The sequence below is a fragment of the Hermetia illucens genome, chromosome 3, assembly GCF_905115235.1.
Source record: "Hermetia illucens chromosome 3, iHerIll2.2.curated.20191125, whole genome shotgun sequence".
In the NCBI taxonomy this organism is placed as follows: Eukaryota; Metazoa; Arthropoda; class Insecta; order Diptera; family Stratiomyidae; genus Hermetia; species Hermetia illucens.
The window spans coordinates 165,626,987-165,642,771 of record NC_051851.1 but is presented as its reverse complement, the minus strand read 5'-3'; the positions used below and the strand labels follow the sequence as shown (position 1 = coordinate 165,642,771).

Sequence of the window (15,785 nt, the reverse complement as noted above, 5' to 3'; positions counted from 1 at the left end):
CCGAGCGAGGTATCGCCCGTGCGGATCCGACGATATTCAATTTTTCGTCATTTTTACGACCCGGGGGTCGTAGAAATTTTCATTTTTTAAGTATTTTCTTAGAGGCCGGGCGGCGCTCGATTTTCCCCGAATCTCTGGTTTGCGATGTCGGAGCGTAAAAATTCTTGGATTTCCTGAACGAGTTATCGCCCGCATTTTTCGTCGTTTTTAAGACGCGAGGGTGATCGAAATCTGTAATTTTCTGCTGGAAAGGCCTCTGTGTTCGGTACTCTATTGAATCCTGTAGTTTCCGAACCTACCTGAAAATCAGAAGGGATAACTGCATCCTTTCAAACAATCAAGACTTTCATAAATCATTTATTATTTCAATTTAAAATCTTCATCACTATCGTCACTATCGACGTCAGATTCCTCAATGACCTCTTCATCATCTTTGAAACACACTTTATCCTCTTTCTCTTCATTATCTGCACTTTCGCTTCTACTTTCCACCTCTCCCTGAGACCTCTGATGAAATAGAAAGGATACACATTTGCTAGCGCTCCACGCTTGTGATAGAACATTATCAGGAACGCCTTTGTTATTTGTGCAATGAAACCATTGCGTTAAATCTGATGTACAATCGGCGGTTGGTGGGGGCGCAGTTACTTGAAGATTATTGATGCACCGCTTACATTTTAGTCTGGAAAATAATTCATGGTTAGCTCCCAACTGTAATCAAATCGGAAAAGAGATAAGTGATGCTACGCAGTTAGACATTCATTTAGTCATTAGTTATCAGAGCTCATTTAAGCCGGTACCGAGCCAGTAGTTATTGTTATTATTACTATTCTGTTAAGGGAAAGTCGCACTGCGTCCTTGAAGAACTATTGTGCCCATTTTACTGGTTGTAGTGTACCTATTGATCATAGTATCTCGAGGAGGCCTTTAACCGTTAGGAACTTTAGTATGTTCCCTACTTCCAGATCTTTCAGCCTTACATCTGATATGAAGTGTTCTCCCAGATGCCTCGAACTACTTTGCACAAGTGCCGGACACTGTCCCAGGACGTGTATAGAGGTTTCGTCATCATCATCATCATTAACGGCGCAACAATCGGTATCCGGTCTAGGCCTGCCTTAATAAGGAACTCTAGACATCCCGGTTTTGCGCCGAAGTCCACCAATTCGATATCCCTAAAAGCTGTCTGGCGTCCTGACCTACGCCATCGCTCCATCTTAGGCAGGGTCTGCCTCGTCTTCTTTTTCTACAATAGATATTGCCCTTATAGACTTTCCGGGCTGGATCATCCTCATCCATACGGATTAAGTGAGCCGCCTACCGTAACCTATTGAGCCGGATTTTATCCACAATCGGACGGTCATGGTATCGCTCATAGATTTCGTCGTTATGTAGGTTACGGAATCATCCATCCTCATGTAGGGGGCCAAAAATTCTTCGGAGGATTCTTCTCTCGAACGCGGCCAAGGGTTCTTCTTGCCAAGAACCCAAGTCTCCGAGGAATACATGAGGACTGGCAAGATCATAGTCTTGTATAGTAAGAGCTTTGACCCTATGGTGAGACGTTTCGAGCGGAACAGTTTTTGTAAGCTGAAATAGGCTCTGTTGGCTGACAAAAACCGTGCGCGGATTTCCTCGTCGTAACTGTTATCGGTTGTGATTTCGGTCAGGTTTCGTCATCCTCCTCACAAAACCTGCAGGCAGTGTCCGTAGATATCCCTAGTTTCCCTAGGAGATAGTTCCGCCGACAATGACCAGTGAGAATTCCCACTATGATTCGGAGGTTCTTTTTGGTGAGGTTTAAGCAATCCCTTGTGCGTATGGGTTCGTATCCCCCAATAAGCCCCCTGGACTGCTCCATCCCTGGTAGGTCCGCCCAGTATAGTTCCCTCAACTGTTCCTCTTCATTTCTTAGATTCATAGCCATGAAACCGTTTCCGATTCCACAGAAGGGTTCTGGCCCATGTAAAGGCGTCCCTGCTCCCTTCTTGGCTAGTTCGGCCGCTGCCTCGTTGCCTTCCAACCCAGCATGGCCTGGAAACCAAAGTATCCAGATATGTTGGACGAGCCGAGTGTATTCAGTCCCCCAAGACATTCCCATACCAGTTTAGAGTTCACCTGGTTAGACCTAAGTGCCTTGATCGCTCCTTGGCTATCGGTGAGAATAGCTATATTCTGCCCCCTGTAGTTCCTTTGCAGATTGAAAGAGGCACATTTGTCTATGGCGTATATTTCCGCCCGAAATATGCTAGTGTACTTGCCCATTGGCTCCAAGTACATTTTCCTTGGATAAATGACACCAGCACCGACTCCTTCTGCTGTGAGGGATCCGTCAGTGTACCAAGTAATCAGTTGCTGGTTTAAGTCGTATGCCTTGTTACTCCAACGTGTTTCAAACTTTTTATCGAAGTGAAACCTCGTTGTCATGCTATCCCTTGGTATCAGTAATTCGGGATACCGCCTAGAAAGAATATCAATTTTCCTTCGATGTAGGCAGCTCCCCGCCTCACTCATACTACCGGCCATCCTGAATATTGCCGTCCCAGCCATCTGTATGTGCAGATGGAGAGGGGTTAATCCTAGAAGGACCTCCAGGGATGCCGTTGGACATGTCCTCATTGCCCCACTGATACACACGCAAGCCAGCCTTTGGAGCTTATGTAATTCCCTGGCTTGTGTGCTGAGTTCGGTTCTTTCTGCCCAGATTACCGCTCCATAGGTAATCATTGGCCTTACTATTGCAGTATATATCCGTAGTAGCTTCGGGCTGCAACCCCATTTTTTTCCTGCTATGGATCTGCAAGTCACCAGAGCCCTCGTGGCTTTCCGACATGTGTCTTCCAGAGTAATTTTTGGTGTAGCGTAATTCCCAAATATTTGACCTCTGTTTCTCGTTTCACCTCCATATCATGTAATGTTATGGCTCTCAGGTGATCAAGCTTACGCCTCCTAATGAATGGTACTATGATGGTTTTGGCTGGGTTGATCCGCAGTCCTACCTTCCTGCACCAGGCACTAGTAACCCTTAGTCCAGTTTGGATTCTATCACTTAGGGTATCTTCATATTTGCCCCTACAGATTAAAACAATGTCGTCCGCGTAACCCTGGACTTGTATTCCTGTATTTGTTAACACGTCCAGGAGTTCATCCACTACCATACTCCACATCAGCGGCGATAGTACCCCACCCTGTGGACTGCCTTGAGTGGTGTTCATGATAATAGAATTTGTACCTGTCGGTACCTCTATTTGCCTGCTTTCTAGCATTTTGCCCATCGAAAATGCCAGGGTGTTTCCCACTCCTTTGCGGCTCAGGGCATCTTGTATCTCTGTGTGCGATGTGTTGTCCTTCGATATCCAAAACCGCGCACAGCGCAATTTCTTTTGTTTCTATGGCATCCCGTGGTACCTCTGTCAGATGGTACAGAGCAGTTCCAGTTGACCGTCCTGCCCGGTAAGTGTGCTGACAGTGATGTAGGGGATTACGCTTTAGAACGTTAGTTCTAATATAGTTGTCTATGATCTTCTCCACCGTTTTGAATACGAACGATGTTAGGCAAATTGGTCTGAAAGATTTAGGGTGAAAAGGATCCTTTTTACCCGCTTTCGAAATAAAGACCACGTTTGCCCGTCTCCATACCCTTGGTATGTAACTCAGTGCTATGCTCCCCCTTACCACCCTCAGAAGAGACTCTAAGATAATTCCTAGGCCTCTCTGGATAAGTGCTGGGAAAATGCCATCTACTCCGGGAGATTTCAGTGGTTTAAAAGTTCCCACTGCCCATCTTAGCCTAGCTTCTGAGCATACCACTTTTGCTAGTTTCCAGCTCTCCTTCCTTCCCCTTTTATTCGTTGTTGGGGTGTCAGGCAGAATGTTGTCGCCTGCCACCGTGGGGTAGGACCCCGGGAAATGAATTCTGAGGAGCAGGTGTACCCTGTCCTCCTCATTCTCGGTAAATGTCCCATCTTCCTTTTTCAAGCAGACAGAGGATATTCCCCCGTCTTTGGCTACAGCCTGGTTGCATCTGTGATCTGTTCGATCCCTTCACAGAATTCCCTGAAGCTGTTCTGTTTCGCTTCCCTGATCGCGTTGCTATACGCAGTCAGTGCATTTTTGTACCTCTGCCAGTCCCCAGTTTGTTTTGCCCGGTTGAAGGGTTTTCATGCCTCTGTTCTCATTCTGGCCAGATTCTTGTTCCACCACGGTACATCCCTTGATGACTTGGCTGTCTTAGCCGGACAGCTGGCCTCATATGCGTCAATGTAGTTATTGTTAGTCAACTTACTTGTCGTGCGTATCGGACATGGTATTCTCCTCCAATCGAAACAGATACTTCAAGTCATCACGTGTGAAATGCCTCTCACTATCCTCGTTATTGTCTACAATTTTGCTAGAAAGCGATTTTTTGTGAGTTTGTCGTTGGAAAATTTTCTCTTCAATCGATCCAGTCTGCAATGGTTACTTATATAAGTCACGAATTCTGTTTCGTAAAGAATATTAGGTCTTACAGCTAACAGCCTGTAAATAAAGCAAGGTTTCTTCTGTCCATCTCGCCAAACTCGAGCCATAGCTTGGTCATCATTTGCTGGATTCCAGTCGGGATCGAACATAAAAAGTCGATTAGCTCCGATCAAATTCAGCCCGCAACCGCCAGCCTTAGAACTAAGCATGAATATGAAGTGCTTCGAATTTGGATCGTTAAATTCCGAGACTATTTTACTTCGCTTTTTTATCGTCATTGTACCATCCAAACGGACGTAACTGTATTTTCTGCATTGGAAAAGAGAACAACAAAATAGTATTATTCAAAACCGAAATTAATTCAAAGCTTAAGATTCGTGCATACCGTTTTTCACATAGTTTCTGAAAGTAATCCAAAGTTTGTGTGTAATTCGAAACTAATACAACTTTGTCGTCACTGTTTGCTTTAATTGCAGCAAGCATGAAATCAAGAAGCATCACTTTGCCACTTAGCTCAGGACTTAAATCGCTACAATTAGAAGTGTTAGAGTTGGAAAGAGACTTATCAAGATTACAAAACACCTTCGACCGTATGAGGATATTTCTTTAGTTTCCACTAAGCTGGGATGATTGCACAACTTCTTCAGCGTAGATATATCCGCAAGGGCGGTTAAAGACATCTTTCCGTCCTCGCTTCCTAAAATATTAGACCATACTTTAGTGGAGCGAAATTATAAACGATTTTTAGCTCTCACCTTTGCTGATATTTCTCTGTATCGAATCTGAATTTACAATTTTCTTATACATGTCCTTTTGCAGTTCAGTCATTTTCACGCAAATAATCATTTCGAATTTAACTGGGAGATATTTTGTAAGAATTTGATTTGTCCGTCGGATTAAGCACTTGTTAACGATGCTAGTTAATTGCTGTATACATGCGACTGCTTTCTCTCTTTCCTTATCGGAAGAGTCCGCGTTCTGACCGCGAGCTATTGGGTTTTCATATTGACGACGGAACTCCCCAGGTGGTCCCAACATATCTGGATTTACGAAATTTATCAAACTATAATATTCAGTTAAATCATTTTGAATGGGAGTTCCAGAGAGTAAGACTCTGCGCTTGGTTTGTAAACCCATTAAAGCTTGATATGTTTGATTGTCGCTGTTTTTTAGACGATGGCCCTGTAAACGATGTTATAAATGAGACCTCATTTCAGTTCAAGTAAACACAAACTCAACTTACCTCATCACAAATCACAATTCCTACTTCCGAAGAATTCAAAATTTCCGAGTAAATACGAAAACTTTCATAGCTAGTGACTAATATGGGCGTACCAGAACGTACACTTTTATCCAAGATATATTGTTTAAGCTTCTGTATTGTCTCCTCTTTGTTGCTGTTCTCTATCACTAAGCAATTCACACGGCCATGAAGCCATTTGTTGAATTCATTTTGCCAATTTTTCACCAAAGAACTAGGGCATACTATGATGGCTTTGCTTATTGTTGGTTTACATTCTGGACTTTGGCGTAGTAATGTCCAAACAAGTGTTACGCATTGAAGAGTTTTTCCTAATCTGAAAGGACACAAGTTGAATCAACTCAAATCTTTTGAAACTTATTTTAGATGTTTTGAAAAAAAACAACAATTTTCCTATTCTATGTTGCAAAAGCCTGGCTCACTTCTATTAAATGGAAATTAAATGATGTTTATTAATAATAACAATAATCGTTGACGCAACAATCCAATTGAAAATGATATTTATTAGAAACCAGAAAGAGAACAAGATCCGAAAGCGGTTTTCTCGGTTGAATTGATCGTTGAGATCTTACCGCATTAAATGCACCTTCTGGTTTGGTGATAACCAATTAATCAACCCGAATTGGTTGTCGCCAACCCAAAGGTTGGTATGAAAATTAGTGACTTACGACCACAATTAAGTTTGTTATTGACATCCACTACTTTCTGTAATCGCCGTGACTTCGCGACGGGAGCGGGATTTTACTCGCCTTTTTCGGGATTAATTTGATCAAATAATGCATTATATAATATGCAGTTACCTTAAATTTCGCCGCATATTGCACATTATTGAATGCATTGGGGCGAATAGATCGTGACAGAGGGGGATGATCTGCCGCATTCGTCAACGCTGCTGCGCATGGTGCTGGCAACATGAACTCCAGAAGTTCAAGACCTAATTTAGCGGGACCGGCTGATCGATAGATGGCTGATGGGCAGAGGGGACGTACTGGAAGCGAGTTGGCAGTTCTGTTCTTGCTGTAAAAGCAGATTTTATTTCGGATCGCTACGGAGCAGTTAGGTTATCATCCGTTGTGAAGTTGAGCCTCTCGGATTTCTAGGGGTGTCACAATAGAAAAGAGAACATGAGTTTTTCACAACGGATTCACATCGAACGGGAGGATTGCTTTTGGTTTTTCGAGTTTCAATCAAGGTAGCTCGGAGGACTTTTCCATAGTTGATTGTTTCGTGCAGTTTTCTCTGGTTTTTGGTAGATTTTATAACCTGAACACTTTCAAAGTTAGCAACCGAGCGTGATAAAAAAACAAAATTTTGTCCTTGTCGAGTGGAAAATTTGAATCGCAAAACAGGGCATTTACAGTGTTGAGTTTCTTTCCTGCGTTCTCTTGAAATTGTGTGACATCGAGGGTAGGCACTTGGTGAAATTACTCATAGTTTGGGGAAAGTTTTGCGTTCGACGTAGAGTAGACGCTATGCTAGTTTCGACTCCAAGTGTTTTTGTTGATTTTCTTTTCGATTTTTGTGAACTGAATTACGATTTAGAGGAAATACTGTTCGCGAAGGAGTGTTGGGTGGACTATCTCATTGGCCGGTTGTAGTTAATGTATTTAATATTTAAGCAACTCCGTGCTCACTCAATAATTTGGGAATCTTATCGCTCGGCCCGGTAATCGAGCTGCCCGCGGGTAGCGCGTGCATGAACATAATTTCAAGTAAAGTTAAGGAATACTCCTTCCTGTAGTGTTCAGTGAACGTCAGTTCTCGTCGTTCATCATCCGGAGAATTTATCGAAAACCAACCTTTTTACAACCCTGGCCTTGAATTTGAATCTACGTCAATATTGAATCAGTATTTGACTCGTCCATCCTTCCAATTTCTGACTGGTACATCGACTGAAACAACCAATTTAATTTCCATTTTTATCTATAGGAATAAACATGCATCTCAACAATTTTTTTTTCTTACTTTCATTCATTTATTTTCTCAATTTTATTATTTATTACTCCTTTTTAAGCTACCATTTTTAAGTTATTAGTTATTATATATTTTTAAGTTATCATTTTAAGTTTATTATGTAAATTCATTTATTCTTTTAATTTTAGTATTTATTATCTATATTATTTGCCGGATTCCTCTTGAATTTGAATTTGCATTATCATCATCATCATCATCAACGGCGCAACACAGCGGTATCCGGTGTAGGCCTGCTTTGCGCCGAGATCCACCAATTCGATGTCTCTAAAAACTGTCTGGCGTCCTGATCTACGCCGTCGCTCCATCTCAGGCAGGGTCTGCCTCGTCTTCTTTTTCTACCATTAGATATTACCCTTATAGACTTTCCGGGTGGGATCATCTTAATCCATACGGATGAAGTGACCCCCCATCGTAACCTATTGAGCCGGATTTTATCCACAACCAGACGGTCATGGTATCGCTCATAGATTTCGTCGTTATGTAGGCTACGGAATCGTCCATCCTCATGTAGGAGTCAAAAATTCTTCGAAGGATTCTTCTTTCGAACGCGGCCAAGAGTCCGGAATTTTTCTTGCTAAGAACCCAAGTCTCCGAAGAATACATGAGGAATGGCAAGATTATTGTCTTGTACAGAAAGAGCTTTGACCCTATAGTGAGACATTTCGAACGGAACAGTTTTTGTAAGCTGATATAAGCTCTGTTGGCTACCAACAACCGTGCGCGGTTTTCATCATCGTAGCTGTTATCGGTTGTGATTCCTATCTTTCTTCTTCCCGTTTGACCAGTGCGGTTTGATGTTGTTGGTTGGTTTTCGGTGCTGACGTTACCACCATATATTCTTTGATGTGCAGCCCAAGATCTCGGGCCACCTGCTCGATCTGGACGAAGGCAGTTTGTATAATACGTCTCTTGGGTCGTTCTTCCCATGATGTCGGTATCGTCAGCATAGGCCAGTAGTTTGGTGGACTGAAAGAGGATCGTACCTCTTGCATTTACCTCAGCATCACGGATCACTTTAGAGGGGCATCCCCTTGTCGTAGACCATTGTTGATGTCGAATGGTCTTGAGAGTGATCTTGTTGCTTTTATCTGGCCTCGCACATTGGTCAGGGTCAGCCTAGTCAGTCTTATCCATGTCGTGCGGATACCGAATTCTCTCATGGTCGTGTACAGTTTTACCCTGGCTATGCTATCATAGGCGGCTTTAAAGTCGATGAGAAGATGGTGCAACTGGTGGCCATATTTGAACAGAGAAAATCTGATTTTTTGCTGACTTGCCTGGAGTGAAGCCTCTTTGGTATGGACTAATGATGTTCTGGGCGTATGGGGTTATCCGGCCTAGCAAGATAGCGGAGAATATCTTATAAATGGTACTCAGCAACGTGATACCTCTATAATTGCTGCACTCTGTGATATCTCCCTTTTTATGTATGAGATGTATGTATGAGATTCGCTGTCCCACACCTTGAGCACAAGTGGATGAACCACTTGGTGAACGGGTCACTTCCATATTTAACAAATTCGGCTGTAATTCCACCGACTTCTGGCGACTTATGATTTTTAAGTCGATGAATTGCATGGACTGTTTCTCCTATACTTGGTGGTGGCAGTATTTGTCCGTCGTCTTCAGTTGGCGGGACCTCCAACTCGCCGATGTTCTGATTGTTCAGTAGTTCATCAAAGTACTCAACCCATCGCTTCAATATGCCCATTCTGTCGGAAATCAGATTTCCCTCTTTGTCTGGGCAGGATGAGCATCGAGGTGTATAAGGCTTCATCCTGCTGATTCGTTGGTAAAACTTCCGCGCCTGATGCGGTTGCTCCCTGTACTTTTCTAGTTCACAGACTTGTTAGTTCTCCCAGGCTTCCTTTTTCCGTCAGTGAAATTGTTTTTCCGCTCGACGGAGTTCGTGATAAGTCTCTGCGCGTGCTCGCGTTCTTTGAGAATGCAACATTAGTCGGTATGGAGCATTCTTCCGTTCCGTAGTTAGCTTACATTCATCGTCAAACCAGCTGTTTCGACTTTTTTTTTATGACTGGGGCCAAGTATTTTGTGGCCGTATCAATGATAACGTTCTTCAGGTGAATATGAAGATCATTTGTTGATGCTTCATCTCCAGGATTTCTGTTGACTGCGGTAATTGCGGCATCTATTTCGCCCTTATAAGTGTCGCGGAGGGCTGTGTTGTGAATAGCTTTAATATTCACTCTCATCTGATTGTCAGAGGCGATCGTAGGTGGTGTCGTAATTCGAGCTCGGAGCACTATGCCAACAAGATAGTGATCCGAGTCTATATTGGCCTCCCTATATATTCTGATATTCATCAAGGCTGGGAGGTGGCACCGTTCAATCGGCACGTGGTCAATTTGGTTGAAAGTCATCCCGTCTGGGAAGCCCACGTATATTTGTGGACGGCTTTCCGCGCAAACCAGCTACTCCCAACAACCATTTCGTGCAATACTGCTAACTAGATAATCCGCACTCCGTTATCATTGCTATCCCTATGTAGGCTATGGGAGCCGACGTATCGCCTGAATACGGGCTCCTTCCCTACTTGACTGTTGAAATCCCCCAGTATGATTTTGATTATATCATACTTGGGAAAGGCTTCGAAGGTCCCCTCAACTGCCTCGTAGAAGGCATTCTTCTCCGACTCTGCAGTCCTCTATAGGGTCGTGAACGTTTATGAGGCTTATGTTTCTAAACTTGCCTCGCAAACGCAGAGTGCATAACCTTTCGCTTATATTTTCAAAATCGATAACAGCAGGGTTCCATTTTTTGGCTAAGAAACCTTCTCCGAGCACATGATTTACTGGATGGCCGCTATAATATATGGTGTAATGGCTCTTCTCCAGGAAACCGGTCCCTGTCCATCGCATATCTTGCAACGCTGTTACATCATTCTTATATTGGACAAGGTCCGAGGTAGGCATGCTGCGACTTAGAGAAAGACATTCTCTCTATAATCGTCCTTAAGTGAATGTCCAGGACGCGCTCTAAAATCTTCAGCATGAAAGAGGTGAGGATGATTGGTCGAAAGTCCTTCGCGGACTCATGACCACGCCTGCCCGCTTTTGGTACGAAAACCACTCGTGCGCGTCTCCAGGACTGTGGTACGTATTCTAAAGAGATAAAGCTCCGGTAAATCTCAACAAGCCACGACACAACCCTTTCCTGCTGCTTCTGTAGCATAACTGACATTATGCCATCTGGACCTGGAGATTTATATGCAAAGAAGCTGTTTGAAGCCCAGCCGTCGATATCCTCGATAATTACCCATTTGATAGTCTCGCACAGCTGGGGTGTCCACAAACCCTCCAAGCAAGGTTTTGATTCGGCAGTTCGAGTTCAGAACACGGAGATCCACAGTAGATGCTGTTATGGAGGTCGTAGATGTGGTTCATCAAGCCGAGGCACACAGTCGCCGATCTAGATGGATAGTGCACTTCATAACGTTTGATGTCACAAATGCCTTCAATTCCGTAAGATGGACAGATATGCTAAGCACATTAGAAAACTCTTTTTACCTGCCAACCTATCTCTTGCGGATATTGAGGGATTATCTGAAAGATCGCTCCCTGCTCTATGAACGCTAGAGGGCCAAAGGAGGATGGAAATCACGTTGGGAGTAGCACAGGGATCCATCCTAAGGCCGCACCTCTAAAACGCTTCCTATGATAGTCTGCTGAGACTTGATATGCCCGAAAAGTCGCGCCTGATCGATTATGCAGACGACGTTGTGGCACTTGTTGCCGGATGCACTGTTGAACAGGCGCAAAGCAGACTTGGCATATTGATGTGACAGGTAAGCGGATGGATGACTGCTCACGGTTTCAGCCTTGCGCTGGAAAAAAACCGAAGTAGTCGTCTTGAAGGAGAATCCCAACCCTACGTCCCATATCGATCGGCGAGTTGACTATAGAGTCAAACCCAGCGGTTAAATAACTTTGTTTAATGCTCAACTTGCAGATGAGCTTCTTCGAGCAAATCAAAGCAGCAGCGGGCAGGGCTGCAGCTGGAGTCGAATGTTGGGGGCCCTATATCTACTAGGAGACGTCTCTTTATGGGAGCAACGCGGTCGGTTCTGCTCTATGGCGTCGGGGTATGATACCCTTGACAAAGAGGTGCATCGTAACCGCCTTGCTCAAGTGCAGAGGCAAGGAGCTTTGCAAGTGGCGTCTGCTTATTGCACCGTCTTCGAACCAGCTGTGATGGTGATCGCGAGAGTGATTCCTGTTACCCTCCTTGCCAAGGAACGCAAAGCTATCTACCACCGTAAGGGCGAGAAATTAAGAGAGGTGGTTGAACATGAAGAACGTCAACGCACCCTTACCGAGTGGAAACTTTCTTAGCAAAATGAGCCAAGGGACAGATGGACTGCGCGGACCATCGACAATTTAGATCCGTGGTTGAAACGAACGCACGGTGAGATTGATTACTTCCTTACCCAACTTCTAAGCGGGCATGGAAGTTTTCAGTCTTACCTGCACAGGATTGGGAAGGTGCGATCTCCTGATTGTGTGTTCTGCAATGGAGTGGCGAACGACGCTGAACACACCTTTTTCTATTGCGAGAGGTGGGACGGCTTTTGTCAGCAGCTTTATGCAGACACAGGGGAGCTCTCTCCAGGCAACATCTCAGAGAGATGCTGAAGAGCGCTGGCTGCTGGGATCGTATTGCGCATTATGTTCGGGCTCTTCTTATTGCGAGGAAGATTTAACTGACAACTTCCTTCTCCCCTCCCCTCCGATTGGTGAAAGGAATTCCCTGACTTTAAGACTCCCAAAGCCGGGAGAGCAGGAAGGCTAGCCTGAAGTAATGTGTCAAACCGTTCCAGGCCAGTTCTCTGATGACAGGGAGATGTTTAGTTGGTAATCCGACAGCGTACTGTTGCGGGAGTCCAACAGTCCGTGCGTAAATGCATTCACCTACCCTACTCCCAAAAAAATGTTCTGATTCACAGTCCTCCTCGCTGGCGAGAGAGTGCGTTTGAACCAGCAGCTCCAAGGTTTCACTAGAAGATTCCGTCCAGGAGCCTTCCGACTTTTTAAGAAAGGATGGACTCTTATGTTCCTTGGACAGGATCTTACTGAGCCTCGCGGATTCACTGGTGCTTTCGATATTCTGACAATAATCCAACCAAGATCGCCTCTTGGCGATCCTAATGGCCGACTTCTTCTGGCAGTCCTTGTTGGCTGCCAATATTTATGCCTTAGCCGATTTTGAATGTTTCTCTGGTCAGCTTTCTGGGGCTGGAGAGATCTTCATTCCACCACGGTGGCAATGTGTTTTTGCTGTACTTAGTAAGTCACGAGACTTCTTATTTTTGTCTTATTTTGAACTATTATACCCGAATCTGCCATCCGCTGTAACAAACAATCCAACGTTTTCTTGACAAAGGTTGTCAGTAGTTGAGAAAACTGAAAATAACATCAAACTCAATTCAATATTCTTCAGACTTACCCCATTTCATCAGCCATAATGCACCCTTGGAAATCGCCTTTCGCCCCCGTCACGCAATCGTACATAAATTTAACGCCTTCCCGTTGATGAGCTCTGAGTATATTACTCAACAAAGGATCCACGACGACGTGAACCAAGATTTTGTTCTTATCCATATGCATAATATCATGTTCGGTATATTTTGGAGGCTCACTCAGCACCAATGCATTGCAAGCAAAAGGATCATGAAGCGGCCGTCGGAAGATGGACCTTCTAATTCCTAAACATCTGTTCCCACAATGATCAGGGATGTAGTTTGGGATCGGAACTTTAAAAGGTTTCCTCAGAATATTCGCGATTGCTTGTTCATAGTCTGACACGGAGAGCTTTTGAATTGGCGCCGAAAGTGAGAGATTTTCCTTCTGTTCCCGCCTTGGCCTCTTGTTCTGTATCGGAGTCTTGAATTTGTTGCTGTGGCTTATGCTGGGCGCTTGACTGCGTCGCTGGAAAAGATGATGTTAGTAAGGACTTTTAATTCTGCAAATATTGCTTACCATGTTTATTCAAAATTTCATAAATTTGTAAACAAACCGCGCGAACATCCGACCCCAATCCACAGTGGCAAACAAAATTCACAAGAATGGCCGTTGCAGGTTATGTTGTGACATCTCAACTGGTCAATTGCAAGTGTCACCTGTGTTGTGTCAGTTTCGTGTTTTGATTATGTCTCCAGTCACATTCTAATTAAATACAATGGCTAAATGCCGAAGTTCCAGTTGCTCGTGAGTCCTAAGTCTACCTGGCACTCTGTTCTGTAGACACTTGCGAGAAAAGTTCTAGATTTCCATTCCCAAACGCCACAAATTTGCTAAGTCCAAGAGGAAATTTCGCAGGACTAAAAATAATTACCTGGATCGATACGATTTGCCGCAGCTATAAATGTTATGCCGCAAAGGACGCAACAAACACTGCGTGAAAACATATTCGCCACTACCTCCACTCTTCAATTGTTATTGGGTATTTCGTCATTATCGTTGCGCTAGTCCCGGAAAATGGTCAAGGCGGATTGGAAGATAGTGAAAATCGTTACAGCTATCGCGACGAAAATCTGGGCGGCATCGCTCGGAACTCTCCTCACTTGCGTGATACTTTATTGTTTTTATGGAAGTCTCATATCGTTTAGCATATTCCTCTTCGCTGGATTATGTAAGGAGACCATCGAAGTTCGAGCTCAGAATAAACTGATCTTCCTTTTCAGATATTCTATACCATGCCCAGGACAACCTCCTGTACCACCCCGACTTGCCGTCGAATTCCCGCGTCTACATTCCAGTCCCAGCAATGCATAACCTTCCCTACGAAACGGTCAATATACGAACCAGCGACAACGCCACCCTGCATGCCTTCTTCATAAAGCAAAACGACGACAAGAGCACTTTCGTTCCGACGATAGTTTACTTTCACGGCAATGCCGGCAACATGGGGCATCGATTGCAGAACGTCTGGGGCATTTACTATAATCTAAATTGTAATATTTTAATGGTGGAGTACCGAGGTTATGGGTTATCAACGGGGTCACCGTCCGAAAAAGGCCTATGCATGGATGGCCGAGCGGCTGTAGATTATCTTTACACACGACACGATTTGGATCACCAGAAAATTATTTTGTTTGGGAGGTCTTTGGGCGGCGCTGTGGCAATTGATGTTGCAGCCGACCTGGAGTATTCCGGGAAAATAATGGCGTTGATGGTGGAGAATACGTTCACTAGTATTCCCGATATGGCTGTGGAGCTGGTGCATCCAAATGTTAAATACTTACCAAACGTTTTTTATAAGAATAAGGTATGCGTCTATTTCCTATTTCCTATCGCTTACCCTTCCTAAATCACTGAAAAATAAAATTCCATCTTGACCTCAATCTCCTTTCAGTACTATTCCATTGATAAGGTTGATCGTATCCGAGTGCCAGTCTTATTCATAACTGGCTTGGCCGACAATTTGGTTCCGCCCCGAATGATGCAGACTTTGCACATGAAATGCGGCAGCACACGAAAACGCTTACTAGAATTTACTGGAGGCTCTCATAACGACACTTGGGTTATAGACGGGTAATGATTCCTATTCGAAAAATTTAAAAACTTCCTTCGCATCTCAAATTTCTACAATTTCCTTCCTTTACAGATATTACCAAGGTATTGCAACATTTCTCGTAGAATGCCATGACGTTGTCCATCCACTGCAAACACCTCCCAAACGTAATCACTGGCCTGAAATACATGAAGTGTAGCGAATAGATGGTTTACATGCTAAGCAAAGTGCTGGGAACAGTACACAGGAAGCAATCGACTCTCGATATTAACTCACTCTAATGATAATGACACATACACATGTACCAAATGATTGAAAATGAATTGTTAATATTTTAAAAGAGACCAAATGATTTTCAATTTGAAACCAGTTGCTTGTTAGCAAAAAGGATTTTTATTGCCACATATTCGGTTGGTGCCGGATTTCGTCTATCATGGGTCTAAAAGAAACTTTTTTTTGGGAATAAGGTAGGTGAATGCGTTTACGCACAGAGTGTTGGACTCCCGCAACAGTACGCGTACCCTATCGTCAGAGAACTAGCCTAGCTTGACACATTACT

The 15,785-nt window shown here is 44.0% G+C and overlaps 2 protein-coding genes across 2 annotated transcripts; one reads left to right on the top strand and one right to left on the bottom strand.

Moving 5' to 3' along the window:
- Window positions 1–360: 360 nt before the first annotated feature.
- Window positions 361–13,809, bottom strand: LOC119652191 (DNA repair and recombination protein RAD54-like). Its single transcript, XM_038056134.1, has 9 exons — window positions 13,693–13,809; window positions 13,160–13,641; window positions 5,705–6,038; window positions 5,217–5,643; window positions 5,044–5,158; window positions 4,847–4,990; window positions 4,509–4,770; window positions 4,286–4,449; window positions 361–682 (listed from the first exon to the last, which is right to left on the bottom strand). The coding sequence occupies exons 1-9, from the start codon at window positions 13,693–13,695 to the stop codon at window positions 361–363; spliced, it is 2,253 nt and encodes a 750-aa protein (XP_037912062.1). The 5' UTR covers window positions 13,696–13,809.
- A 29-nt stretch (window positions 13,810–13,838) lies between these two features.
- Window positions 13,839–15,570, top strand: LOC119651903 (protein ABHD13). The gene is made up of 4 exons (XM_038055730.1): window positions 13,839–14,344; window positions 14,397–14,980; window positions 15,068–15,246; window positions 15,320–15,570. Exons 1-4 carry the CDS (start codon window positions 14,191–14,193, stop codon window positions 15,423–15,425), a joined length of 1,023 nt encoding a protein of 340 aa, XP_037911658.1. The 5' UTR covers window positions 13,839–14,190; the 3' UTR covers window positions 15,426–15,570.
- The last annotated feature ends 215 nt before the right edge of the window (window positions 15,571–15,785 follow it).